Source organism: Hylobates moloch, unplaced genomic scaffold (genome assembly GCF_009828535.3).
Source record: "Hylobates moloch isolate HMO894 unplaced genomic scaffold, HMol_V3 SCAFFOLD_16, whole genome shotgun sequence".
Classification (NCBI taxonomy): domain Eukaryota; kingdom Metazoa; phylum Chordata; class Mammalia; order Primates; family Hylobatidae; genus Hylobates; species Hylobates moloch.
In genome coordinates, this window is record NW_026652291.1 from 83,153,323 (window position 1) to 83,181,135 (window position 27,813).

A 27,813-nucleotide genomic window follows, 5' to 3' on the forward strand; every position below is an offset into this window, starting at 1 on the left:
ATTTAATAATAAAGTCTCTTTACGTACATAGAGTTAATTATACTGTCAGCACTTCTTGTTTCTGTTTCCACTGACAAATTCTTTTTCAGTTTGCATTTTCTGAATAATACTTTTCCAACATTCCACTGAAATAGTATCTAGTAATTTCACTAATGATGATGATCTCTTGTTAAAATTTAATAAACCTTTCTTTTGTATGCTTCCATACTTCTCTGCTTATTTCTAACACTTTAGATTACCTTTACTACTGTGACAGCCCCTCATAGATAGGCAATTAATTACAGATATAATAATTTAGTCATTTCTTGGTTGTTTTACCATTGAATATTCTAGTTACTGAAGTCTGCAACCTTTCACTAATATATTCCTAGTGAAATCTGATCCATTATCATGGTTCCAATGAGCACTTATGTATAGATAACTGACAAATCTCTAGACAAAAAGAAAAAAAGCAAACTTACTAAAAATTACCAATAGTATTATAATTAATAAATTCTAGATTATCCTAATTTTTCTTGTCCTTGGAGTTGCAATGTTTGCTAGCATACATTATAGGATATACTTAAATTTTGGTCTATCCCACTCAACATTTTCCCCAAGAAGAAATGTAGTCTCTTATCCTTTTGGATCTCTTAAGATAATCTATCCTGTATTTCTCATTCTCTTTTCTTTTTTTTCAGGGGGTGGGCAGGATCAAGGTTTAAGGTCTAGAAAACCTTAAATTGTTCCCCTTCACTGAAAGGTCATTTCAAAAACCCTTAGTTTGTCATTTGAGACTCTATGCACTCTAAACAAAACACTTTTTCCTTATTCCTCACACAAACTCTTCATTCTCATCAAATTAGTTATGTCACTATCTTGAGGTATCTCTTTATGATTTCCTAATGCTCCCCATTCCTTGCTATGAGTCATTTTTTGTTCCTATCTGAACTGATGTGTACTTCAAAAAATATATTGTGACTGGAGTGCAGCACAACAAAGAGAGCATAAAATGAGATAAGATTTCAAAGCTTGGAAAAGGTCACATTAGATGGGCTATGATCGCACATTTGTATTTATTCTAAAGTTACTTATTCTGTGTTTAATGCTACTAATCTCTTTCTAATTTTTTTCACCAAGGTTTGCTTTCTCCTCTTGGAAGATACCTTAAACTTGATTTCCACCAACCCTAATTATCCATTTCACCAAACAACTCTACTCTCCAGTCTTTTTGAAAGTTATCTGACAGCCATTATTTCAAGAAAGTGTTTTCTTTTTCTTTTTTTTTTTTTTTTTTTTTTTTTTGAGACATAGTTTAGCTCTGTCACCCAGGCTGGAGTGCAGTGGCGTGACCTCGGCTCGCTGAAACTCTGCCTCCAGGTTCAAGCGATTCTCATGCTTCAGCCTCCCAAGTAGCTGGGATTATAGGCACATGCCATCACACTGGGATAATTTTTGTATTTTTAGTGTAGATGGGATTTCACCATATTGACCAGGCTGGTCTGGAACTCCTGGCCTCAAGTGATCTGCCTGCCTTGGCCTCCCAAAGTGCTGGGATTACAGGCATGAGCCACTGCACCAGCCTCAATATAAAGATATTTCAACCTAAAAGCTCTTCCTTCTGATCCATCCTCTAAAAGTGTATTCTTTCTATATGTATTCTCCTTTACTTTTTGAGTTAATGCTTTTTGTCTATTTGTATCAATCACATTTGTGTATATATTTATATATGTTTTTATCGTTTACACTATGTCTTGTATTGATCCTGCCTTTCCATTTAATGAGATCACTTCAAATCCTCTTCCCTACCATTTGGGCAGTGTTTTGCCTGTTGTCAACTCAGAAAAGATTGCTGACTAGAAAGGAAAAGAGCCAGCTCATCATATCGCACACAGTAAGTTTTTAGTAAGCTTCCTGAACCGTGTTGACTCTAACGGTAGTAACAGGAATTTTAAAAATCTTTACATTAGGGCAGCCTGCAAGATAGATTTATGAAGCTGCATGTGGGGCCACCCACAGGAGAGCTGAACACTCAATTATGGAAAAGAGAATGTAAAATAAAGGTAAGCCCCAAGGGAAATATATACAAAAATCAAGTACAGAGAACCAACATCAATGCAGCTCTGGCCATTAAAATGCAGAGGTGGCTTTTGTAAAGGATGCCTTCTTAAAATATTTTGTATACCTGAATTTTTATGGTCAGGGACACTGCTGGTATTTATGTTACCTAAAGGTGAAAAATATGAATTTGGTGGTAATATTGATATTACAAAAGCGAATTTGTGTGACTGTTTGAGATTATTTCCATTCTTGAAAGACCTACAAGGGTGGCCCTATAAATACAATGGTACGCACATCCATATCCTAGTGAATTCTTATTCAGAACACAGCAACAAAGTGGGCATATGAGAAGGTGCTACAGTTTGAATGTTTGTCCCTAATCTTCACGTTGAAATTTAATCCCAATGTTGGAGGGAGGGCCTAATGAAAGGTATCTGGGTCATGCGGGCAGACCCCTCGTGAGTAGATTAATGACCTAAGGGAGGCTGTGAGTGAGTTCTAACTCTATTAGTTTCCTTGACAGCTGGTTGTTAAAAAGAAATCTGATACCTCCCCCCTCTCTCTCTTGCTTCCTCTGTCATCTCTGCACACACCAGCTCCCCTTTGCCTTTTGCCATGAGTGAAAGCAGCATGAAGCCCTCACCAGACGCAGATGCCATATCATGCTTCCTGTACAGTCTGTAAAACTGAGAACCAAATAAATCTCTTTTCTTTATACATTACCTAATCTCAGGTGTTCCTTTATGGCAACACAAAACACAGAACACAGTAACAAAATGGACTGTAAAGAATAGACAAAAAGGAAAGAAAAGCCTCTAGATTCATGATTTCTCAATGGTTCAGCTATCATGGGATTGGAGAGTTGTTCTGGGTGAGCTAAAATGATTTCCTGCAGTCAGAAAACAAGATACCAAGATATGTGAACCTAGAGGGCCCAGGTAACATTGTCTCTAAGTTAATATGAAAGATTAATGTATATACCATGCCAATGGGAGAGTGGGTAATACAGATGAAGTCTGTTAATGGAATATTTTTTTAAATAACAGAATTATGGAAAATTTTGAGCCTTACCTTAATTCATGACAGTCAGGATATAATAAAAATACTTTAAAACAATACAGCAGAATGTATAATAAAGCAGAGAATATATGCACACACAGATTAATGTTATCAAATGGCATATATGTATACATGTGATAATGAGTATAATTTAGGCTTTACTATTTATAACTACTTTAACATTAATTTTATTTTGTTGATCATTTGAATTTGATATGTTGGGTGTTGGGAGGCTTTTTGCATGTGAATTTTCATGATTTGTAAAAAGGGATTTTGAGTTGATTATTGTCTAATTGTATAATTAGTCTAATTAGACTAATTATAACTAATTAGGTAATTGATGTAAATATGTTCAGTCTTGTAATTAGATGGTATAATTACAATACACAAGATGATGTCATGAACATCTTTACAAAAGTTCTGGACAAATGGAAAGTGAATTTTCAATTTGTAAGATTTAAGCAATTGTTTAACATTTCTTAAACAATTACAAAATTATCTGCAACACATATATTTAAATTTGACTTTTTTTTTTAACAAAAGAAATAAAAGAAAGACATACAATGTATACTAGTTAGTGGCCCTTACCAATGTTGACATTGCTCTAATGAAGCAGCCTCAAGCAGTACTTCCATATGACTTATAAAATAAACTGGAACTTTAAAAAAATTATATTCATTCATTTTGATACTTAGATATCAGTAAAAACTAAAGTCTGTCAATTTAGACTCATTTTATGAAGCTCTAATGACTAATTTATTACATAAATAGAAAATGACATATGCTAGCCTATGTCTTTTAGTAGTAAGTCAGTAGAAGGACAAAAAGCATAATTATTCCTCTTAGAAATACTGCATTATGTGCTTATGAATTCATATCAGCTTTAGGAACACAGACCAATTTTTTTCTGGAAACACTGTCTATAAAAAGGTATAAACAAGATTTTTGTCACTCAACAGAATTCAGGAATAAATATTCAATTCAAATTGCTATATTTATTAGCATATTATGAATGGTTATACAAAATAGATATATCTCATTATCTCAGAAATTCTATTTTATTAAAAACAAGACATTATTATTAAATAACATTATTATTGAAAACATATCTTCAAAAGAAGTTTCATTTTCTAACATTAAAACTTAAGTAGACATATGATCTATTAACTGAACCCTTCCACCATATATTCCCAGTATGACTTCCCAGCTTCACAGTTCCCTGTTCTCCACACATACTGATTACTGTGCTAACTAACCAGAGATACAGATACTCTTTGCAGACACTGTCTTTCTTCTGCATTACTTGCACGTGCTAATGTCTCCACCTTCAATGCTCCCGCCATAGCAGTGTTGTGTACCTCTATTTTGACAATGATTTTTATTTTACATCATAATTATTGATCACCTTAAGTTTTCCTTTATATATCAACACACATTAGAGGAGGAGCCTTGCCTAGTGACCTCTGTGTCTCTGGCAAAGGTATGCCCATATCTTGAATATACTAGATCTTATTTTAACTGCATCTTATTTACGTCATGAAGCCACAAAGGCCAATGACTATCAAACTAAGGAGATAAATTTAAAAATTAAAATATTATTTAAGTGCTCCAATACAAACAATAGTAACATAAAAGTTTTTTTCATTATAGAGTACACATGGAAGTATGGGATACAGTAGTTCAAGAAATCAATAACATCTAAGAAGTATATATGTATATGTTTATATAAAGTTATATATACATATATACACACAAACATATATATATATGGAGAGAGAGAGAGAGAGAGAGAGGCATAAAAACACTAGCACAATAAGCAACAGATAAAATAAACAGGGAAAGAGTAATCCAATATGGAAGTATGAAAAGGAGGAAATGAGACATCGTATCAGCTTTTCAGAGATGGCTTCTCTGAGATGATGAGCCCTCAGTGTTAAGAAGGCCTCTGCCCTACTATCTAACTAAAGAATACCTAGAAATAAATTTAACCAAGGAGGGGAAAGATTGATGCAGTGCAAACCATCAAACATCGATGAGAAAAACTGACGAGGATACAATTAAATTGGAAGATATCACAGGTTAATGGATTGGACGAATTAACATTGTTAAAATGTCTGTACTATCCAAAGTGATCCACAGATTCAATCCAATCTTGTTAAAATACCAATGAAATTCTTCACAGATATAGGAAAACACAATCCAAAATTTGTATGAAACCACAAAAGATCCCGAACAGCCAAAGCAATTTTGAGCAAAAACAACAAAGTTGGCATCATACTATCTGACTTCAAAATATTCTACAATACTGTAGTAACCAAATCAGCATAGTACTGACATAAAAATAGACATATAGACCAATGGAATGGAATAGACAGCACATAACCAAATCAGCACACTTACAGCCAATGAATTTTCAACAAAAGTGCTAAAATCTCACATTAGGGAACGGACAATGTGTCTTCAGGAGATAGTGCTGGGAAGCTTGAACACTCACATGCAGAAAAGTAAAGCTAGACTTCTATCTCTCCTCATATACAAACATCAACTCAAAATGAATTCAAGACTTAAATGTAAGACCTGAGATAACACAACTACTAGAAGAAAACACAGGGGAAATGCTTCATGACATTGGTCTGGAGACAGGCAACTGAAACAGAAATAGAGAAATAGAATTATATTGAACTAAAAAGCTTGGGCATAGGAATGGAAACAATCAACGCAGTGAAGAAACAACTTACAGAATGGGAGAAAACATTTGCACACTATGCATTTGATAAGAGGTTAATATCTAGAAAATGCACAGAACTCAACTCAATAGCAAAAAAAATCTCATTTTAAAATGGGCAAAAGATGTAAATAGACATTACTCAAAAGAATACATACAAATGACCAACAGCTATGTGAAAAAATGCTCAACATCACTAATTATTAGGGACATGCAAAACAAAAGCACAGTGAGCTATCACCTCCCTCCCATTGGAATGGCTATTATCAAAAGGACAAAAAATAACAAATTCTGGTGTGGATGCAGAAAAAGAGGAACACTTAAACACTGTTGGCGGGAATGCAAATTAGTATAGCCATTATGGAAAACAGTATAGAGTTCCTCAAAAAATTAAAAATAGAGCTATAATACGATCCAGCAATCCTACTGTTGGATAGATCCAAAAGAAATTAAGACAGTATGTCGAGGAGATACATGCACCTCCATATTTATTACAGGACTATTTACAATAGACAAAATATGGAATAAACCCAAGTGTCCATCAACAGATGAATGGATAAAGAAAATGTGGAATATGTACATAATGGAATACTATTCAGCTATGAAATGAATGCAGCTATAAAATAATGAATGTTTATTTTACCTAATATAATGTCCTCCAGACCCATCCACATTGCTGCAAATGATGGGTCAGTCCCAGAGCCAGCAACATGGATGGATCTGGAGGACATTATGTTAAGTAAAATCATTAAGGTACAGAAAGACAAATACTATATTATCTACTCAATGTGTGGAATCTAAAGAAGTTGACCTCACAGAATTAGGGAGCACAATAATCATTAGCAGTGGTTAGAGAGAGGGAGGTAGAAGGGAGAATAGAGAGATTGGTTAATAGGTGTAACCACTTTGGAGGAATAAATTCTAGTGTTCTATTGCAAAATAAGTTGACTATTTAACAATATTGTATTGCATGTTTCAATACAGCTAGAAGAGAGTGTTTTGAGTGTTCTCACCATGAAGAAATGATAAATGTATCAGGTAATGGATATGCTAAATACCCTGATTTGATTATGATACAATGTGTAGACATGTATCAAAACATCACACCATATCAGATAAATATGGACAATTACAATGTATCAATTTTTTAAAAGTTTCTGCTTGTTTAATAAATTTAAAATAAATTCCTAAATACTTTGATAGTATGAAAGATTTTCCAAAATCTGGCCAAGGCCCATGTGTTCATTTCCAAGTGATTAGACCCATTTGCAAGTTAGAAATAGCCATATAGCCAGGCATGGTGGCTCACACCTGAAATCCCAGCACATTGGGAGGCCAAGGCAGGTGGATTGCTTGAGGTCAGGAGCTTGAGATCAGCCTGGCCAACATGGTGAAACCCCACCTCTACTAAAAATACAAAAATTAGCCCAGTGTGGTGGCAGGTGCCTGTAATCCCAGCTACTCAGGAGGCTGAGGCATGAGAAACGCTTAAACCCTGAGGCGGAAGTTGCAGTGAGCAGAGATCATGCCACTGCACTCCAGCCCAGGTGACAGAGCAAGGCTCCATCTCAAAAACAAACAAACAAACAAACAAAAAGAAATAGCCATATAGAGAAAAGATGCTCAGAATTACCTCATTATCTATAAAATGTTATCACGTTTTACAAGATTCTAGAGGAAAACATGTTTTCTAAATCTTAATAATGTCCATATTTTAAAAATAAATTGACAATAGAAAAATAAAATATGTAATAGATGATCATTTATCTGGATAATATTTTAAACTAAAAAAATCATTTTAGTAATAACTGAAGAATGCATTAAAGTATTGCGGAATGTATGGGGGAAAATTCAGTCCTGCCTGCTGGCAGAGAACACTTAGTGTCATAGTGGCCTAAATCAAGAGACAATCAGATTAGAACAGGCTTCATTTCAGTATTACGTCATGGTGAACTGACTAGTAATACATGTGCGATGCTGATTTTCAGAGATTTATATTTTGGCAAGTTAAAACTGTTCTATGCCTTTTAAAAAATAAAGAATACATATTTTTATTTACCATCTCTTTGCAAAACAGGAATATATATGATGTGTGCAGATGTTATCATATAATCACTGCATTATTCCACAGTTAATGTCTAAATATTGGCAATTATATTAATCTGAAGGAGCTCAGGCCTTCGTTTACCATATAAAGAAATATATTCAATGGTGAAAAATGGGATGCTGGGGTATTTACAAAGTCAAAATAACCTTATGTTATTAGAGTTTAGATATGAAAGCTGTATGAATCTTTAAAACTGTGAAGTAAAATATTTATAATAATTAAAGATTAGTTATACATTTCCCTAGTTAGGGATATATAGATATCTGAAATGTATGTACGATGTGTCAAATTCCTGCCTATCTTTTAGGCAGGATCTATTTGATTTCTTCTTTTTTTTTTTTTTTGACAGAGTCTCACTCTCTTGCCAGGCTGGAGTGCAGTGGCGCGATATCAGCTCACTGCAACCTCTGCCTCCTGGGTTCAGGTGATTTTCCTGCCTCAGCCTCCTGAGTAGCTGGGATTACAGGCACGTGCCACCATGCCCAGCTAATTTTTGTATTTTCAGTAGAGATGGGGTTTCACCACGTTGGCCAGGATCATCTCAATCTCTTGACCTCATCTCAGCCTCAGCCTCCCAAAATGCTGAGATTACAGGCATGAGCCACCACGCCCAGCCAATTTATATAATTTTAAAAATTATTTTTCATTGTCACAATACTTTTGAACATTTGTCCAAATATTTTATTTAAAATTTTTTCATTGTTAATTTAGGTTTATGCTTTCTTCATCAAAAAACGTTTATAATAACAACATGCAAATATTCCCACAAATTTCAATATCTTCCTCAAGACTTATTAATTCCTTACTCTTTGTGTATTACACAAGAATATTTCATATTACATTCACTCTATGTAAAATTAATTCAACTTTTATTAAATACATTTTTAATGACTCATTAAATATTTTCATTTTTAGCATAATTAAAGCTCTGTTTCTAAACCTAGTCAAAAACAAACACGACTAAAGGAAATTAAAGACGTATCTTTCCTAAAACTAAAGCCAAATAAATTTCAAACAAGTTTCTTCATTTTTTTTTAATAGTTATTCACTATTTGCAAATGGGGAAATCAAAATCTCTCCTTTTGAGAAATACTCTTCACGAAACCCAAATCAGCTACCAAATGTATAACTATGTACATTATAGCGAAACACAGGAAAATTTATAGATTAAAAAAATATGTTAGGACATAGTAAGTTAAAAAAATGGTTTCAAAAGTTAACATTTTAAATTTAACTAACCACATAAAAATAAGTTGTCCTTTATATTTAAGTTCTCTAATCTTTAAGTCAAGCACACATTGGTTTTTGAAAGGCCAGAATAGAGAAACTATCTTTTCAAAGAGCTATGAATTCATGCTGCCTGAATCAGGAAAGTATCCTAGCAAAGTAGGGTGGAAATACTGTACCTTAATTCATACCTGGGTAAAGAATGGTTCATAAATCTCAACTCCTTTATCAGATCCTTGCAGCAAGACCTCCTGGCCACGTCTCCAGCTATACCGAACAGGAGGATTGGAATTGGCAACACACCGGAGGAACACTGTTCTCTCATAGTAAAATTGTTCTTTAGCTTCGCCTATACTTTGATGAACAGTTACTACTGGATCATCCAAATCTAGAGGAAATAAAAACAACCAAATGGCAATGTTATGAGATAGATGACTTTTAAAGTATTGTGCTTATATAACGCAACCAAAAATGCATATTCCTCATTGATTGTATTACTTACCACTAGGTACTTTTTTTTTCACTCAGCTTATTGAATTCATTTACAAAGATGTTTCCAATGACAAGCAGTAAAGTATATTAGTATCTCTATCTGTTGATATAGTAAAATTAATCTTGTATATTTCCAACTCTTTGTCAATAGCCACATAAAACAGAGTTCCATGAGAGAGAGAAAAATTTGAAACACTCAAATTCAAGAGCTTAGCCAAAACAATGAACCTCAGTGACAAAAAAAAGTTAATATCAAGTTGCTTGACTTACTCTTTCTCTTTGTTCTTTTTTTAAGACAGGGTCTTGCTCTGTCAACCAGGCTGAAGTCCAGTGGCACAATCAGAGCTTACTGCAGCCTCAACCTCCTGAACCCAAGCCATCCCCCTACCTCAGTCTCCTGAGTAGCTGAGACTACAAGTATGTGCTACCATGCCCGGCTAATTTTTTTTTTTTTTTTTTTTGTACAGGGACTGGCTGTGTTGTCCAGGCTGGTGTTAAACTCCTGGCTTCAAGCGATCCTCCCACCTCAGTCTCCCAAAGTGCTAGATTACAGGCCTGAACTACTATACTAGACCTCTTTGTCTTAATATACTTCTTTTTCCAATTATTTATAAGTGACACAATAAAAATAATTTAAAAATTATCTTTACAAATTATTAGAATATGCATAGTAGCAAAATATGATCTTGCACAGGACTAAATGTTATCTCAAATTTTATATTCCAGATTATATTTGTTAATTTGAAGAGTGCTAAAAGGCATTATTAAAAGGCACTCCTGTTTCTATTGCTGGATATTGGAACTAATTATGTGTCATTTTGCATGTATCCTAAAGAAAGACTGTGCAGCAGAGGCTCAGCATTTTCTGAAAAAGGTCAATTCACAAACACCTTGGGCTTTGTGGTTCAAATGATTGTTTCAACTACCCATCTCTACCATCGCAGTGTGAAAGCAGCCAAACACAATAGGTAAATTAATAATGAATGTTCCTGAATTCCAATAAAACTTTATTTATAAATAGAGACACTCCTCAACCAGCTTTGGCTAATGGGCCATAATTTGCCAACCGCTGATATGCCATATTCCAGGTTCTTTTCTTAAGCGAAAAATAAATTTTAAAAGTGTACTCGCCTTAAAGCAGTAAGCTTTTAGTTCCATGTGCTAGTATAACTTAGTATATACTTTAAGTATGATGGAAAACCTGCTGTGTTCATTACCACCTTCACCCAGCTTTACCCCTTTTAATTATAACCAAGAAAGGTTACTTCACTTTGGGGTCTTCAATTTCCTTGTCAGCAGATCGGAATAATAATGATACCATATTATTTAGGCTGTTGAAGGATTAAATGAGATAGTCCAAAAAGCCCTGGACACATAGTATTAAGTTGGTGCAAGAGTAATTTCAGTTTTTGACATTACTTTTAACGAATGCTTAATAAAAGTTAGCTATTACTATTATTAATAATAATATTATTACTATCATTATTGGAGTCTCATTTAAACTCCTGATTCTATGCTGTTTTCTTGTTTTTATTTCACCAATTCATGATACATTCAACTCTTATTATAAATAGGTAATATACCACTTGCCCATTGTCCAGACTATCAAATGCTTCTACACGACAAAAACTTTAACAAAGGCCTGGAAAAAACCTACAGTATTTATATGGACATAAGAAGAGTGAAGCGTGTGAGCATATGCTACCCTGAATATTTAAAAGACATTGCTCCTTAGAAAAGCTTTTCTCTGATGTGTTCACATAATAAAATGCCAACCAAAGTAGTGAAGTAATAGATACCCGAGAATCAAAGACCAGAATCCAAAATTTCTCCGTTTTTTAAAAAGTTTTTTCCAAATGTGATTCGCTTGACAGCCCTACTTTAATTTCTAGTTTTGCAACATTCTGAAGGCTTTTTTTTTTCCTCCAACATCAGAATATTTTCACAGCTACCTCAAAGGCTTCTAATTTTAGTAGTGTAAATTTACAGAACAACTGCTGCTTTTTGGTAAAGCTTAAAGGAACTTTCCATTTAAATTCAATCTATTAGCTGTGCAGCGATATATGCTGTCTGGTTTTATTAAGCTCGGATATTTAGGGATACCAGCATCATTATCATAAAATGTTTTGAGATTTTTAAAACCTATCAAATATTCATTAATTTGGTGATTAGCCTTTCATATACATCATATATATTAATTGAATTTAGCCTTAGTGACTTGATAAAAGATACTCTAATTCAATTGTAAACAATTTATTTTTTTTCTTGTTCAAAACATAATCTCTTTAGTCACAGGCTTATTTTTAGAAGTTATGAACTGTATATGTTGTAAAAATTAAATTCTGAATTCAGAAAGCTCAGGAACAAAACAGAATTGGACGGTAAACAGTGTAACAATGATGACTTCCAAACAGTTAATAGGTTTGTACTTTCCAACACCCATTTCTTGATGTATCCCCAGCTCTTTTCTTGTTGGGTGGTGGTGTCAACAGACTCAGTCAGGAATAGACCAAACCTGTTCTTCCCTGGTCTGGATGATCTTTGGGTCAGTGGACTTCAAGATTCTCATTTTGTGAAAATGGCTTATAGTATTGGCTAGGTTATCTGTTGAATTCACTCATGTTTAGAAATTTCTAAGTGTTTTTTCCATTTCAGATTTAAAAACAATATGCCAAAACAAGATTTGTTTAAGACAAGTGAAATGATAGCACAGCTAAAAATACACAATTTTAAGGGAGATTATATATGTATGTTTGTGCCCACATGTATGCACATGTGTAGATATACATAATTATATATACTATATAATGTAAGTAATTTATATACACATATCACTTAAATCTATTTTAATATATCTTTATATTACTAAATACATATTGAATATTTGTATTTGATTTAAGACAGGTTTCTGAGAAAACAGATTCAGAGATGTGTGTGCAGAAATGGCTCTGGAAGTATCTTATAGATCAACACATGTGAGAGAATGAAAGAAGTAGGACTGATCAAGTGGAGGGTTGAACTACAAAAGGCCTCAGTAGCTTTGCAGAACTTTCTGAGCTGTGATATCCCCTCAAAGCTGCCCTGTCCTGAGGCAAAGGGGCTAAGCCTTTATACACCCACCCCCTCCCCTATCAACAGGTCATTCAATTTGTGGTACTCCTCGCTAGGAGACATAACCTTGGGAGGGCCTGCTCTGTTTGGCTTATTTCTTGAGAGGGCAATTTTAGCTGATAGCAATCATCTGCTAATACTCTCAGCAGCGGGAGGAATGAGTGCTTCAGTCCTGAGGAAGGCATCTGACTGGTGCACTGCAGCATCTAGTCAGATCTACTTGCTAGGTGTGATAAATCTATCTGGGAAAAGCCACTCCAAGACTCTGGCTAGTCTCTTCCCGGGAAAACTTTCAAAAGGAACTAGAGTAGGACTATATCCATCATCTCCTTCTACTATTGCCATTCTAGATTCCTCTCACCCTGGGCTAGTACATTTTTTCGTGTAGGTAGCTTACCTAGTTGCATTACCAGAATTTTGTCAGATTTGAGCCCTTGATCATTACATCTTCTCAAACCAAGGCTGATGTACTTGTCTGTTTATGACCAAAACTGAACAAGAGAATACCAAGAAATGACTCACTGCATTAACTCGGTATCAAACATATTGTTTCCGGCCTCACTATGTGACAACAGTCCTACCAACAGCCTTATATAGGCTGGTCACTCCCACCAGGATAGTGACTCCTCTTATCTGCTGCTTCCTGACACAGAAGCCTAAAGTAACTGAGTTGATGCCATCGCTTAAAGATTAATGGGACTCTTGCTAAGTCACTTAATAGAAGCTTTTTCCCTTTCTGGGAACTAGGACCTCTAAACTAGCAGAGTCCAGAGTTGCGGGAAGGAAAGCAATCCCCCAGTAGGTCACTGGATGTGATGATAGTGAGGTCACTTCTTGGTTCTTGAACCTGTGTATTCTATGAGGAGAAAAAGCAGCATATAATAACGGTCATTTAGAATTTAACTGCATTCTAGAGGGTAGCACCCACTCCTTACTGAATATTTTCTCTGTAAGACTCAATTGCCCTCTCTAAAAGGCCATTCTATCACTCTATTAAGTTGGCATTTTTAGTTGATGTAGTACGTGATATGACCAGATAATCCATGGCAATGTGCCCACTCCGGAATCCTGATATCCAGGTCAATTTGGATCCTGTGTATGACATTTCTCAAAGTATCTCAGGAGTCCATTTTCCCTAGTATACGATTATTCAAGTAAATGGATGTAGGTTTTTTGTAGAAAGAACTGAGAGAATAATTACCATATACATTTGCTATAGTGTTTTGGGGTTCTTTCTGGTGATTCAGCTGAAGTCTTCGGTCAACGAGCTCTAAGTCTGAAAATTGCCTCAGGTACAGAAATTGGACAAGGAGCATGGCTTTTTATTAGGCAGCCATATGCAGGCTCTTATTCACCCACTTTTAACTTATTTTAATTGTGTAGATTGTGCAATAGTTTGTTGGCTAGCCGCTTATTTTCCCCTAGAGATGCTGTGATCTGTTAACTATCTCCATAGCTCTCTGTGATTCTGGAGTCTTAGATATATTTGAATAAGTGTGCCTGGCTGGGCACAGTGGATCATAACTGTAATCCCAGCACTTTGGGAGGCCGAGTTTGGGTGGATCATTTGAGGTCAGGGGTTCGAGACAAGCCTGGCCAACATGGTTAAACCCATCTCTACCAAAAATACAAAAATTAGCCAGGCATGGTGACAGACACCTGTACTCCCAGCTAGTTGGGAGACTGAGGCAGCAGAATTGCTTGAACCCGGGAGGTAGAGGTTGTAGTGAGCCGAAATTGTGCCACTGTACTCCAGCCTGGGTGATAGAGCAAGACTCTGTCACAAAAAAAAAAAAAAAAGGACTATCAGTGGCTACCCGCCAACAGCAATGGGGCCCTCACTACAGCCAGTTAGTTGGCTGCTGAGTGATCCATCTCTAAAATTCCATTTTAAAGTTATCTTCCTCAGATCACCTAGAATGGGTTCTCTGGAAATCTTATTCTTTGAGGAAGACATGCATTTTGGAAGTTTATTGGAGAGTGCCCTCAGAATCAACTCATGTGGTAGTGTTTTAAAAAAAGAGGGATTAGGCAGTGGAATGAGTTCACCTGTGATGCATTACTTCCAAATAGGTCAGATGGAGCTGTTGCGTTGAGAAGGCCTTTCAGAGTCACCCTGCAGTTTTCCTACAAAGGATGTGGATGCTTCACTGCATTAGCATTTCCCACAGTGAGGTGGCTCTTGCCAGCTGAGGACAATTCCGTTACAAGGGCTGACTTGAGAGCACTTTTTCTTTCTTCCCGGAAGAAAAAGCACCTGCTACACAGTTTTATCATAAGAACTTGAAGTTACTGGTCATAATTTTCTCTAGCTTTTAAATGTAGTTCCGGGAGCATAAAATCTGTCTCTATATTTATTCGTCAATTTTCATACTTTATGACCCTGATACATAACCACACTGAACTCTTTTCTGTTTATTTATATTTATTCTCTTTAAAGTAAATTTAATTTTATAGGCTAAATGTGTGAATTCAAATATCTAGATATTAAATAATTACAAAATGTTATTTTAAGAGGGTATGATTTTTAAACTGGGGCCAAAATTCTTCACATATATACAGTAAGGTAAATAATTGAGTATCTTCTTTGATATATGAATATTTATTTTAAATATATTTCAATAACATCATATGGTTTCCTTTAAAATACATTTCTATGTGTATAGGACTCATAACATATTTATATTCTTAAAAACCAATATAATAGGCATACTCAATAATAATCTATTAATATAAAGGAAGAGTAATCTGTCATGAATATAGTCAATGTCAGTTTACAGCAAGGAAACTAATATATATCATAATAATCATCTAAGAAAAATTTGTTTTTTCATTTAAATGCAGTAGCTACCCCTTTATAACTAAACTAATTTTCTTGAAACTTTTTTTCTGGCTGATTCAATGTGCCAAACACTAGTAGATTAAAGTCAGTTAAAGAAAACTAAGGTAAAGTATGCTGTTTTCCTCAACTCTAGAAATAACTGTCTCCCAATTGTCTCCCAAAAGAATTTGTGGTATGAAAACATTTGACATAGGTTTTGTTGTAATGGTAAGAGAAATGTTCCATGACAATCGGAACTTTTCCACAGTTTTTCTTTGTATACCTATAAGAATTATCTACTTGCCCAGTTTTACTTTGCAATATTTTTCTGAGTTTCTATTAATCTCAACATGTAGGTGTTCAGGACATGGTGTACAAATAATCAACTAATGAGTGATGTACCTAATATTTATTGAATACCTATTTTGGGCCAGGTTGTTTTGGAAGAAACTTTACATATGCCAACTAATTTCATTTTTATAGAAACCTCATCTCTTTTAATGTCCTGGGACTCAAGTTTCAGAGAGATGAAGTAATTTGCCATTATATATGTAACACGATGAGTATTATCAAATATGTCTTAATCCAAAAGGTTTATGTTCATTATTTTCATGCATATTTTACATGTCTACTATATGCTAAGCATTATATAAATAACTCAGTTTACAAGTAGCCTACAGTTCATGAGTCAAAAAAAGGAAAATAAATGAATAAGATGAAAAAAAAAACACAACAGAATTAAATAAATGATCCTATAGAGATGTAAGCCAAACACGGACAACTATTTCTTTCTGGAAAGAATAGTAAAGGCTTCCTGAAAAGACGATGCCTGAAATAAATCCTAAATTATGAAGAGAGTATGCCAGATAATATATTAAATAATTACAAAATGTTATTTTAAGAGCATATGATTTTTATTATTCAACAGCGGCCAAAATTCTTCACAAGTATACAGTAATGTACACATGTGAAGAGTAGGAAGTAACACACATAAAGTTCTCAGATATCAGAGCCAATATCAGATATCCAGCAAAGCTAGAAAAGACTGCTGGGTATTGAGGAATAGTAATTTGGTATGACGTTTGAGAGACAAAAATGGACCAAATCATTAGTGGCACCGTCTATGCTAAAGAAAATGCATTCCATTACTTTTTTAGCCAGACTTTCGCTTTAGAAAGATCATCCTAGCTCCTTCTGGAGAAGAGATTTGGAGGCGGCAAAAAGAGTGGTAAGGAGATCAGTAAGAAGGTTGTGGTAACAACTGAGATGAACAATGACAGGGGCTTTGAAATAAGGGTGACAATGGGCATGGAGAGGAGGCTTAACTGAACTGAACTACGTGAGTGATTAGAAACCGGGCTGGGAAAAATGTGGGAGTTAAAAAAAAGGTCTCTAAGGATATGGATTTGGCAGTTGGGTAGACAGTGCACTAACTAAAACATGCAATGTAAGAGAGAACTTTACCTGGCTGTGGGTGGAGTGGGATGGGAGTTGTAAAAGGTAAGAAAGTTGAGTTCTGTTTGGTTCACGCAGCTCCTCCAGTTGCAAAGTACACGACCTAGAGCCAGAATAAGTCTGGGCTCCAGATATGGATTTGGGAGTCATCAGTATGCTGTGGAGGGTAATGGACAACTCGAGGAGTATGCAGAATGGAAAAAGGAAAGGACCAGTGACAGAGGCCTGGACAGCACTAACTACAGGCAAAAAAAGAAAAGAAATTAAATAAAATAAAAAAATTGAAAAAAAGTTGGGCGGGAGGGCTTTGTAAAAGACTAAGGACAAAGTGATAAAGAAGAAGACAGGTAGAGTCAAAACAAATCAATAGTAAATAAAATAGCACTTCCACAGCCATAGAGAGGTTGGAGAGCAGAATAAGTGGTGAAAAGACAACAGAACGGGAAAGTGACTTTAAATTTGGCAAGTAATAGATCACTGGTGACCTTTGCCAGAGTTGTGTCAGTGGAATGATGGGTCTAGCATTTTCCTGTACTTCACAGAGTGAAAGTCAACTAAAAACATGGAGAGATTAAAGGGTATAATCCTTTCAAGACACTTGGCTCTAACAACAAAATAAAACAGAGTAGTTAGGGGAGCAGAGGACAACATGTGATCAAGAGAATCTTGTTTTGTTTTGTTCCTGTTTTGTTTTTCCTTAAGCAGAGAGAGTTTGTTTTTCCTTAAGCTGCCTGCATTTAAATTCCTAACATAAAATAAAACACAAGGAGCATGAGGAAAATGCCCAATGTTTGAAATAGCTATTTTTTTAGTAAATAATTATTATTTTAGTGTTATACTTTGATGGTAGCAGTGGCCCCATTTGGAGTGGCTGCTGCAAAGACGACGACCGCAGTGGGGGAGACGCAGCTAGGGCTGTGCATTCCATGGAAACTGCGGGAGCCGGAAACAGGCAGGATTCCTGCCCCCTTCGAAGTTGGTGGGATGGGAGCCCTGTGATCCCAGGTGCAGCTGCAGCCACCCAGCCGCAGCAGTGGACCCGGACATCCCTGTGCTCTTGGGCCCGTGAAGCCTACCTGCCCCTGCATGCTTGGAAGTGCCTGCTCCCACTGCCTGCCTCTCCTGGCTCCCAGCACCCGCTCCAATTTTGGAGCAAAGCTGTGGTCCAGCCCAAGCGCTGTCATGACCAGGCCTGGTGTGTGTGCGCTAGGGTTGGCACTGACACACCAGCCTCTTACTGCCTCACCCACCTCCGGACTTTAGGTGGTGACAAGTATAGCAGAGAGGCCAAGATGGGGCTGAGGGCCACTGGGCACCAGCTTGCAAGCACCCCCTAGCATGAACAGCCAGGGCGCCATGAAGAGGGCAGGAGGCAGGTAGGCTCCTGGGCGGAAAGGTGCAGGACCCCTGTGAAATCCCACCTTCAAACCACGGACTCTGTAGCATGGGACCCAGGCTGCCAGTTCCCTCTACCAAGGTGAGAGCTTATGGTGCTTTTTCCAGGGTTGCCCATGGCTGCCCATGGACCAATCAGCACGCACTTCCTCCCCTCTAAAGCCCATTAAAATCTCAGACTCAGCCAGACTGCGACAGACAACGGGATGACCTGCCTAGGGAAAAGATCTACACACTGTGGGTCTCCTCTCCACTGAGAGCTGTACACTCATCATGACAACCTGCCTGCACATAGGAGCTACCGGCTCTGAGTCTCCTCTCTGCTGAGGGCCGCAAAGATGCTGCGATGACCTGCCTGCGAAAAGAGCTACCCACTTCAGGTCTCCTGAGACTTCTACTACTGCTCAGTAAAGCTCCTCTTCTCCTTCCTCACGCCTGTAGTTGTCCTTGTACCTCATGCTTCCTGGATGCGGGACAAGAACTCGGGACCTTCTGAATGGCAGGACTGAAACATGCCCCCCTGCTCGCCACATTGCGGGTGATGAGAAGAAGAGAAGGCAGAAACAGAGAAGAGCCATGGTCCTTCGGGAAACCCAGACCTAGGAGCTCCCCAAGCCAGAGCTGTGACACTCTCTTTGGAATTCTGCAGTTCCTCGCGTCTCCAAGATTCTGGGCACCACCACGTTCCCCAGGGTCTGCAGTGAAAGCCGCTTGTAGTACACCTGCTCCAGCTTCGGCCTAGCAGGGAGCCAACGCCCATGCCGGGAGTTGCCCACCCCGCCACACTGGCATGCTTGGCTGTACACAGTGGCCAGACCCTGTGGCTGCTCACACAGCCCTCACCGTTCCATGCCTGGCTCACCCTTGACAGGTAAGAGATCTAGGCCGGTAGTGCAAGCTGAGCACAGCCTAACAGGTCGAGTGGGCAAAACAAACCCAGTGAACCTGAGCAAAACTTGGGCAAAGGTGCCGCTGGCCACAGAGGTTTCTGGCTGGCAGAGCAACACCTCAAGTGTCTTGAGACATGTTTTATATGAATTTCTTACTTTTTTTTTTTTTTTTTTGAGACAGTCTCTCTCTGTTGCCCAGGCTGGAGAGCAGTGGTGCGATCTCAGCTCACTGCAACCTCCGCCTCCAAGGTTAAGCGATTCTCGTGCCTCAGCCGCCGGTGTAGCTGGGATTACAAGTGCGTGCCACTACCCCGGCTAATTTTTGTATCTTTAGTAGAGGCAGGGTTTCACCATGCTTGCCAGGCTGGTCACAAACACCTAACCTCAAGTGATCTGCCCACCTCAGCCTCCCAAAGTGTGGCATTATAGGCATGAGCCATCACACCTGGCCAAGATTTATTTTATCAGTTGTGTGTCCCTATTTTTCAGAAGCTTTTCATTTAAGCTTCTAGGATTCTAGGCTAGAAAACTTAAAATTATTTTTGACCCCTCCATGTATTTACATCAAGGCATACACTTTCTTAACCTTAAAAACTCCAGTTAGTTATTATACACTAAATAGCTTTTGAGTTCAGTTCACTAAATTATGGAAGCACTTGTTTAAGTCCACTCTCCACTACCACTCGAGTTTCTCTAGCGACATAAACAAGCTAACTCACCTCCCAACATGCACTGGTGCAATTAATCCACAGGCTTATGATTAATCAGTTATTAACTGCGACTGAAGTCACAGGATGTAGTCACAAGTTAAAAAATCAATTAATCTAAAAAATATTCACAGCAGAAGCATGTTTTCCACAGGAGTTTATTCCACCATTTGGTCCAATTTTTCTGTCTTTAATCTTTGAATTAAACCAAATTAACCTGAAAACCCAGATGGAAAGGCACACTAAAAACTATATTGGATGTCATCTTTCTCTCTGGAAAGTTCCAGAAATCTTAAAAATCCTATACAGAAGATATATAAATGTCGTTTCTTAAGGAAAATAACTGCTCAATATACTTGGAGGCATTAAAGCTAGAAAAGCACATTTTCACTTTATGAACAAGAATTTATATTACTAATACAACTATAGTATGAATGCACTATATGAGCGATGGCTGATAACAATAGAGAATGCTAATTATACGCATATGTCTGTGAATGACCAAAACTTAACTAAAATGGTTACTGTGAAGCTATACAAAAGAGAAATTAAATCATTGTTAGACATCAATAATTAAGAACAAAGCATCAATGTAAATTGTAGTTCTGCAGATATCAATTCAAAAGCACTGTTTTCTTTGATAAATCGATGGGAAATTTGGTTCAAATATTGATGACAGGAAATGTTTCATATCTTTCCTACATAGCAATTTTTGAATAATGGGTAATCTTATTTGATCATTCATAATAAAAGACAAAATGAATACTTACAGCCAACTTTCTCAAACGGGACAGTTCTCAGAATGAGGCTATGTATAAAACTTAGGTTCATTCATTCTCATGTGAAATTTTGCTTTTACTCATTGACTCACACAACTTAGAATCCGTTGCATCTTCAACAGTGTTTTAAAATATATGCAACTACATGTTTTATATATCTTTGCTAATATTATCCTGATGGGTTTGCATATCATTCTAGAGAAAGAGTTTTTGAACCTTGATATGTCCTGAAAAACTGTCCCAGGATTTTTCTTTTACCTCTCCTCACTCAGTTTCTATCAAACTCCTGAAAAATGAAAATATCAAAGGATATAAATTTTTAAACTATGTATATATATATGTGTGTGTGTGTGTGTGTGTGTATCTGATATGGTTTGGTTGTGACCCCACCCAAATCTCATCCTGAATTGTAGTTCCCACAATCACCATGTGTGGTGGGAGGGACCCAGTGGGATGTAACTGAATCATGGGGACAGTGCCCCCCATGCTATTCTCGTGATAGTAACTTCTCACAAGATCTCGTGGTTTTATAAGGGCTTCCCCCGTCACTCAGCTCTCCTGCTGCCCTGTGAAGAAATGCCTTTAACCATGATTTTAAGTTTCTGGAGGCCTCCCCAGCCATGCAGAACTGTGAGTCAATTACATGTCATTTTTTCTAAATTATTGTCTTGGGTATTTCTTCATAGCAGTGTGGAACAGACTAATACAGTATCTATACACACACACACAGTATACATACAGTCATGTGCTGCATAACCATGTTTCGGTCACAACAGACTGCATATAAAATGGTGGTTTCACAAGGTATAATACCGCATTTTTATTGTAGTTTTTCTATGTTTTGGTACACAAATATATATCACTGTGTTACGGCTGCTTACAGTATTCAGTATAGTAACATGCTGTAGAGGTTTGCGGTCTAGGGACAACAGGCTATACCATATCACCTAGGTGTGTAGTAGGCTATACCATCTAGGTTTGTGTAAGTATGCTCTACAATGTTCATACAATGATGAAATCATTTCAGGGCACATTTCTCAGAACATATCCGTGGTGTGTGTGTGTGTGTGCATGTGCACATATAATGTATACAGATTTTTGTCTTTTTGTAAAAATTAAATCATGTAATGCTTTTTTGATATAGTTTTTTTTTTTTTTTTGAGATGGAGTCTAACTCTGCCACTCAGGTTGGAGTACAGTGGCGCGATCTCGACTCACTACAACCTCTGCCTCCTGTTCAAGTGATTCTCCTGCCTCAACCTCCCGAACAGCTGCCTGGCTAATTTTTGTATTTTTAGTAGAGACAGGGTTTCACCATGTTGGTCAGGCTGGTCTCAAACTCCTCACCTCAGGTGATCAGCCTGCCTCGGCCTCCGAAAGTGCTGGGATTACAGGTGTGAGCGACGCCCAGCCAGCAGCTTTATTTCTAATTGCCAAAACTTGGAGACAACTAAGATGTCCTTCATGGCGGTAAACTGATAAATAAAAGGTAGTACATACAGACAGTGGAATATTATTCAGTGCTGAAAAGAAGTGAGCTCTCAAGCCATGAATACACATGGAGGAATCTTAAATGCGTATCAGTAGGTGAAATAAACCAAACTGTAAAGGCAACATGACATGATTCCAAATATATGACATTCTGGAAAAGGCAAGCAAAGGAGACAGTAAAAAGGCCAGTGGTTGCCAAAAGTTTGTAGGGAAGGAGGGATAAATAGGCAGAGCACAGACGATTTTTAGGGCAGTGGAACTACTCTGTGTGATACACTAAAATGGTGGATATGTGTCATGATACATTGTCCAAACCTATAGAATTTACAACACTAAGAGCGAAGCCTAATGTAAACTATAGACTTGGGTGATAATGATGTGTCAATGCAGGTTCATCAATTGTAATCAGCCACTCTGGTACTGGAAGTTGGTAGTGGGAGGGGTTCTGCATGCATGGAGGAAGAAGTACATGGGAATTTTAATGTAACACTTAAAAAAAATCTTACTTTTCTCACACAAACTACTTCATGGAAATTCCTCCAAGGTAAAGCTCTAATCCTCCCCAACCTTTTAAAAATAGTTGTATAATATCCCTGGTCATGAATGTTTTCTAATTTAGTCAATCGTTCCCATGAATTGTCTCTAAACACGTATCTTCAAACTGGTGGCTTTATTTTGATAGAAATTCTTGTAAGGAACCTGGTTTGTAACTAGTTGTATCGAATTTTGCCTGATTGCTTTCCAAAAGCAATGTACATTTCACCACAAACATGAGTATTCTTCTTCCTGAATTTCAGCCATAACAGGCTTTTTTGCTCTTCTAAATTTTTGTGCACTCTGATTGTGTGAAGCGATAGCTCACTGTTACTTGATATTTGTACTTCGCTGATGACTGGTGAACTTGATTGGGCATTCATTTGATGATTTTCTAGATTTTTGCTTCCTTGAACTGTCTACTTAGATCCTTTGTCTATTTTTATCCTGGGTTATCTTTTTCTTTAAAAATTTAAAAAAATCTTTGTATATTATGGGTAGTCTTTTGGTTATTTTTCTATTAATTTTGTTCAGCAAATATCATTTCATAGACATATAACTTAATTTTTATATAGTAAGATATGACTGTCTTTTCTCGCATAGCCTTGGTTGGCAAAGTGTAATAAAGCATGGCTAGTTTTCCCCTAGATTGCAGATGAAGTCTTTACTCCATCCACAACTGAATTTTGAATGTTGTGTCACTTCGAGGTCTAATTTTATTTTCTTTTGATGGAGATATAGTAGCCACACCACCATTGAATACTCATTCTACCACAACGAGTTGAACCCCAAATTTACCATATATTAAAGTTTCACATGTTAGGATCTAATTCTGGCTTATCTACTCTGTTATAAGAATTTATTTTTCTTTTCTTGTGCAAAACCATAGTAACGTGACATAGAAGTTTTTAGCTTCTGAACTCTACTAATAAAACTTCACCCTGTCCCAGTCCCTTCCGGCTATTCTATTTCAGCCTTTTTCGGTTATTCTCAGGCATCTATCTTGCAGTTAATGTCCAGACTATTTTCTTTTAGAAACAACAACAACAAAAAAGCAGCTGAGAAGTGGCTCATGCCTATAATCCCAGCACTTTGGCCAGGATATCAACACCAGCCTGAGCAACATAGCAAAACCCCGCCTCTACAAAAACTAAAAATTAGCTGCGCATGGTGCATCCTATAATCCTTGCTACTCAGGAGGCTGAGGCAAGAGAATCACTTAAGCCCAGGAGGTTGAGGCTGCAGTTGTGAGCCGTAACTGCATGCCACTCCACTCCATTCTGGAGCACAGAACGAGACCCTGTCTCTAAAATAAATGGATAAATAGACACACACACAGACAAACATAAAACTCTGCTGGGATTGTTCATTGAGAATCAATTAAATACACATATAAATTTTAATTTTAGGTAAGTGAAAACTCAGATATCCATCTGACCTGGTGCCATCAACCAAATACAGATACTTTATCACATTTCTAATACTAACTTTAAAAGTGTATTTTTTGATTGGCACTGCTCTTTGGACAATATTTAACAATTTAAATTTTGCTAGAAAATAATCAATTTCCTTAAGAACTGCACGAAGCATCTCTTAATTTTGTGGTCTCTCCTTTATCTAAGGTTATGTCTCTTTCCTCATTCCAAATCAGGAATATTTTTACTTCCTTTCTTCCCTATTTTATTAGAATTAGAAGACATTTCTCACATTTTTTTTTCTTTTAAAATAACCAGACTTGCATTTTTAAAAATTTCTAGCTGTATTTGCTTTTGCTGTTATGCTATTTTCAGCTTTTACTTTACTAATGCTGTATTAACGTACTTAATTTAAGTACATTTTTGTGATTCATTAGGATGAGAATTTCTGGTGTTCCATTACTTTTTTAAAAAATAACTACGGCATTTTGAGCAGATTTTCCACTGAATTTAGCATTTGTTATGTTCGAAGTTTTTACTATCAATTATCTGTTTAACTGCCTTCTGAATGGTATATAGTTTGCCTATTGATTTTCCTTTGATACAACGATTATCAAGGTATGTTTAAAATGTCCAAGAAGAAATAATTTAACAATCATCATTTTATTACTTATTTCTATTATGATTAGAACTTATGCCATACAAATATTTACCTATTAGAATTTAAGGTTCTCTCTCTCTCTCTCTCTCTCTCTCTCTCTATATATATATATATAGTCAAATACAAAAATTTTTGAGAGAATACCCAAGAAGAGGTAATTTTGTTTCATTTCCAAGGTGATTAATTTCTCCCTTTTCCCCTCATTTCAATAAAGGAAAAATTTTAGATGCCCTTCAGGGCACACTCTGCCCCCACTCTGCTGCCCACATCCTTGCCCCTGATAAGGAACCTTAGAACACTTTTTCTTTTCTCTCCTGCCAACCTCAACTCTTATATTTTGTTTTTGTTAATTTTAGATTACCCTTAAACTCATAGCTTTCAGTTTTAAGAATCTAATTGGGTTCTTATTCCACACACTGCAGACTGTTTATTCATATCCGTTAGATTTAAACACCCCACTTCCCTTTTTTTTTTTTTTTTTTTAGGAGTCTCGCTCTGTTGTCCAGACTGGGGTGCAACCTCCGCCTCCCGGGTTCAAGTGATTCTCCTGACTTAGCCTCCGAGTAGCTGGAACTACAGGTGCGTGCCACGACGCCCAGCTAGTTTTTTGTTGTTTTAGTAGAAGCAGGGTTTCACCATGTCAGCCAGGCTGGTCTGATCTCCTGACCTCGTGTTCTGCATACCTCGGCCTCCCAAAGTGCTGGGATTACAGGCATAAGCTACTGCGCCTGCCCAACTGACATTCTTGACCCATTTGAGGTCACTATTTTTTTCCTTCAATCTTTTCTAGAGTACGTATCTTAGACTGTAAAATATAAAGGAATCCTCACTGGATTCCTGTACAACAATATTTTCCCCTTATGGTCAATGACATGGTCACTGGCTACAGGATTCATGAGTTGCTGTGTTCTTCTTTAATAACCTATAGATATTATTCTGCTGCCTTTTATCTTTTGACATCAAATATAAGAACTCTGATATAAATCCTTTTTTAAAATTTGTCCTTTTTTGCTTTGTGATTTCCTCTTTCTCCTCGGATTTCATATTTTTTTTTTGTATTAGCTCAAGCGGTTATCTTTTCTCCTGATTCAGTGTCAGTTCAGGATTTTCAGTAAGCACAGCTACAAATTCAAGCCTTTTCAAATTAATTTAATTATTTTTCTAAAATTTCCAGTATTTGCATATTACTTCCATAGGGTATATCCTCCAAGTCTTTCTCCCTCTTTCCCTTCCTCGTGATTTATCTATCTTCATATTTTGTGCTTGATATTTTGAGGTATTTCTAGCACTTCCTGTCCTAGGCCACTAATTTGATCCCCATTTTCAATTTATTTACTGAACTATTTAGTTAAGAAATTATGATTTTTAGAATCACCAAATCTAGTACGCATATGTGTATGTACGTGCACATGCACTCAAATGAATGTACCTGGCAAATAAATCTCTTTAAATATTACCCTACTTTTTATTTACTTTTATTTATTAACATTTGGGCTGTTCTATGTTTCACTGGGTATATGTTCCATTTAATTTTTACTAACCTTTGCTTCTGACACAGGACACTGTTGATAGGTTATTTTTCTTTGTCACATCTTTGGGGCTCTAATCTGGTTGCTGATGAACCCAATCAGTAGGCGATATCAAAAGTGTGGGAAGACAAAGTCATCCCTGCTCCATGGAGCAGTGGTGAAGAGGCAGGCTAGCCTCTTCTGAAGCACTGGAAACTATCTCCCTGCCTTCTTTTTGTCGCTATAGTCTTTCAGCCTCAGGACAGAGAACACTTTCCCAAACTATCTCTACTATGGGCATGATATGATTTGGCTCTGTTTCCCCACCCAAATTTCATCTTGTAGCTCACACAATTCCCACAGGTTATCTGAGGGACCTGGTGGGAATCATGACTGAATCATGGTGGTGGGTTGTGGGGGTGGGGGGCCTTTCTCATGCTGTTCTGGTGACAGTGAATGGGTCTTGTGAGATCTGGTGGTTTTAAAAACGGGAGTTTCTTTGCACAGGCTTTCTTTTTGCCTGCTGCCATCCACGTTAGATAGGACGTGCTCCTCCTTGCCTTCTACCGTGATCGTGAGGCCTCCCCAGCCACGTGGAACTGCAAGTCCAATAAACCTCCTTCTTTTGTAAATTGCCCTGTCTCGGGCATATCTTTATCAGCAGCATGAAAACGGACTAATACGGTGCACTTCTGTGTTTCAGAATGAGGAGGAAAACACATAGCCAACCTTGCACTCAGACACATCTAGTCCCCCCAATATTCTGTTGGTGAAGAACTGGAAGGACCCATTCCAGTGGCATATAGTGGGAGTAGTGACAACAATGTCGTATCCTGGGAAGCAGAAGCAATTGTGCTAATTATAGCACCCTGAATTTATTATGAGCAACAACAGTACACATAGAGAAATTCAGCAAACACTGCAATAGAGGCAGCCATGTCCTCACTGGCTTGTGAAGGGATTGAGGGCTGTGCTTCTCCACGTCACCTAGCTCACAGACTGTTTTCCAAATTTCATTCTGTGACCGTAAAGCAATTCTATAAAGTTCACTTTTACTTATTTGTTTAGTTAGTAGGTGAGTCGGTAAGTTAGTTGGTTAATTTAAAACAGCCAATTTTGAAATCTGCTACTTGCATGGAACAGTTTATTAAATGAGTATTAATAGATATAGCTATAAATTAACTCCATTCCCTCTCCCACTGGCCCTGAAAGCCTATGTGATAGGCTATTTCTTATCCTGCTATCGGATGAAATTTTAGGCACATTCCACAGCTTTCCCAGTTCCCTGAGTCAATCACAATAACAGTCCCATTTCTGGAGAAAATTTTTGCAATCTACTCATCTGACAAAGGGCTAATATCCAGAATCTACAATGAACTCCAACAAATTTACAAGA

The 27,813-nt window shown here is 37.1% G+C and overlaps 1 protein-coding gene across 2 annotated transcripts in view; it reads right to left on the bottom strand.

The window, feature by feature from the left end:
- Positions 1-27,813, bottom strand: part of MDGA2 (MAM domain containing glycosylphosphatidylinositol anchor 2) — an 836,747-nt gene that overhangs the window by 279,051 nt on the left and 529,883 nt on the right. For both annotated transcript variants that reach the window (XM_032179359.2, XM_032179361.2), the window contains exon 4: positions 9,350-9,546. In XM_032179359.2, coding sequence (XP_032035250.1) covers positions 9,350-9,546 — 197 coding nt within the window. The remainder of the gene's footprint in view (positions 1-9,349; positions 9,547-27,813) is intronic.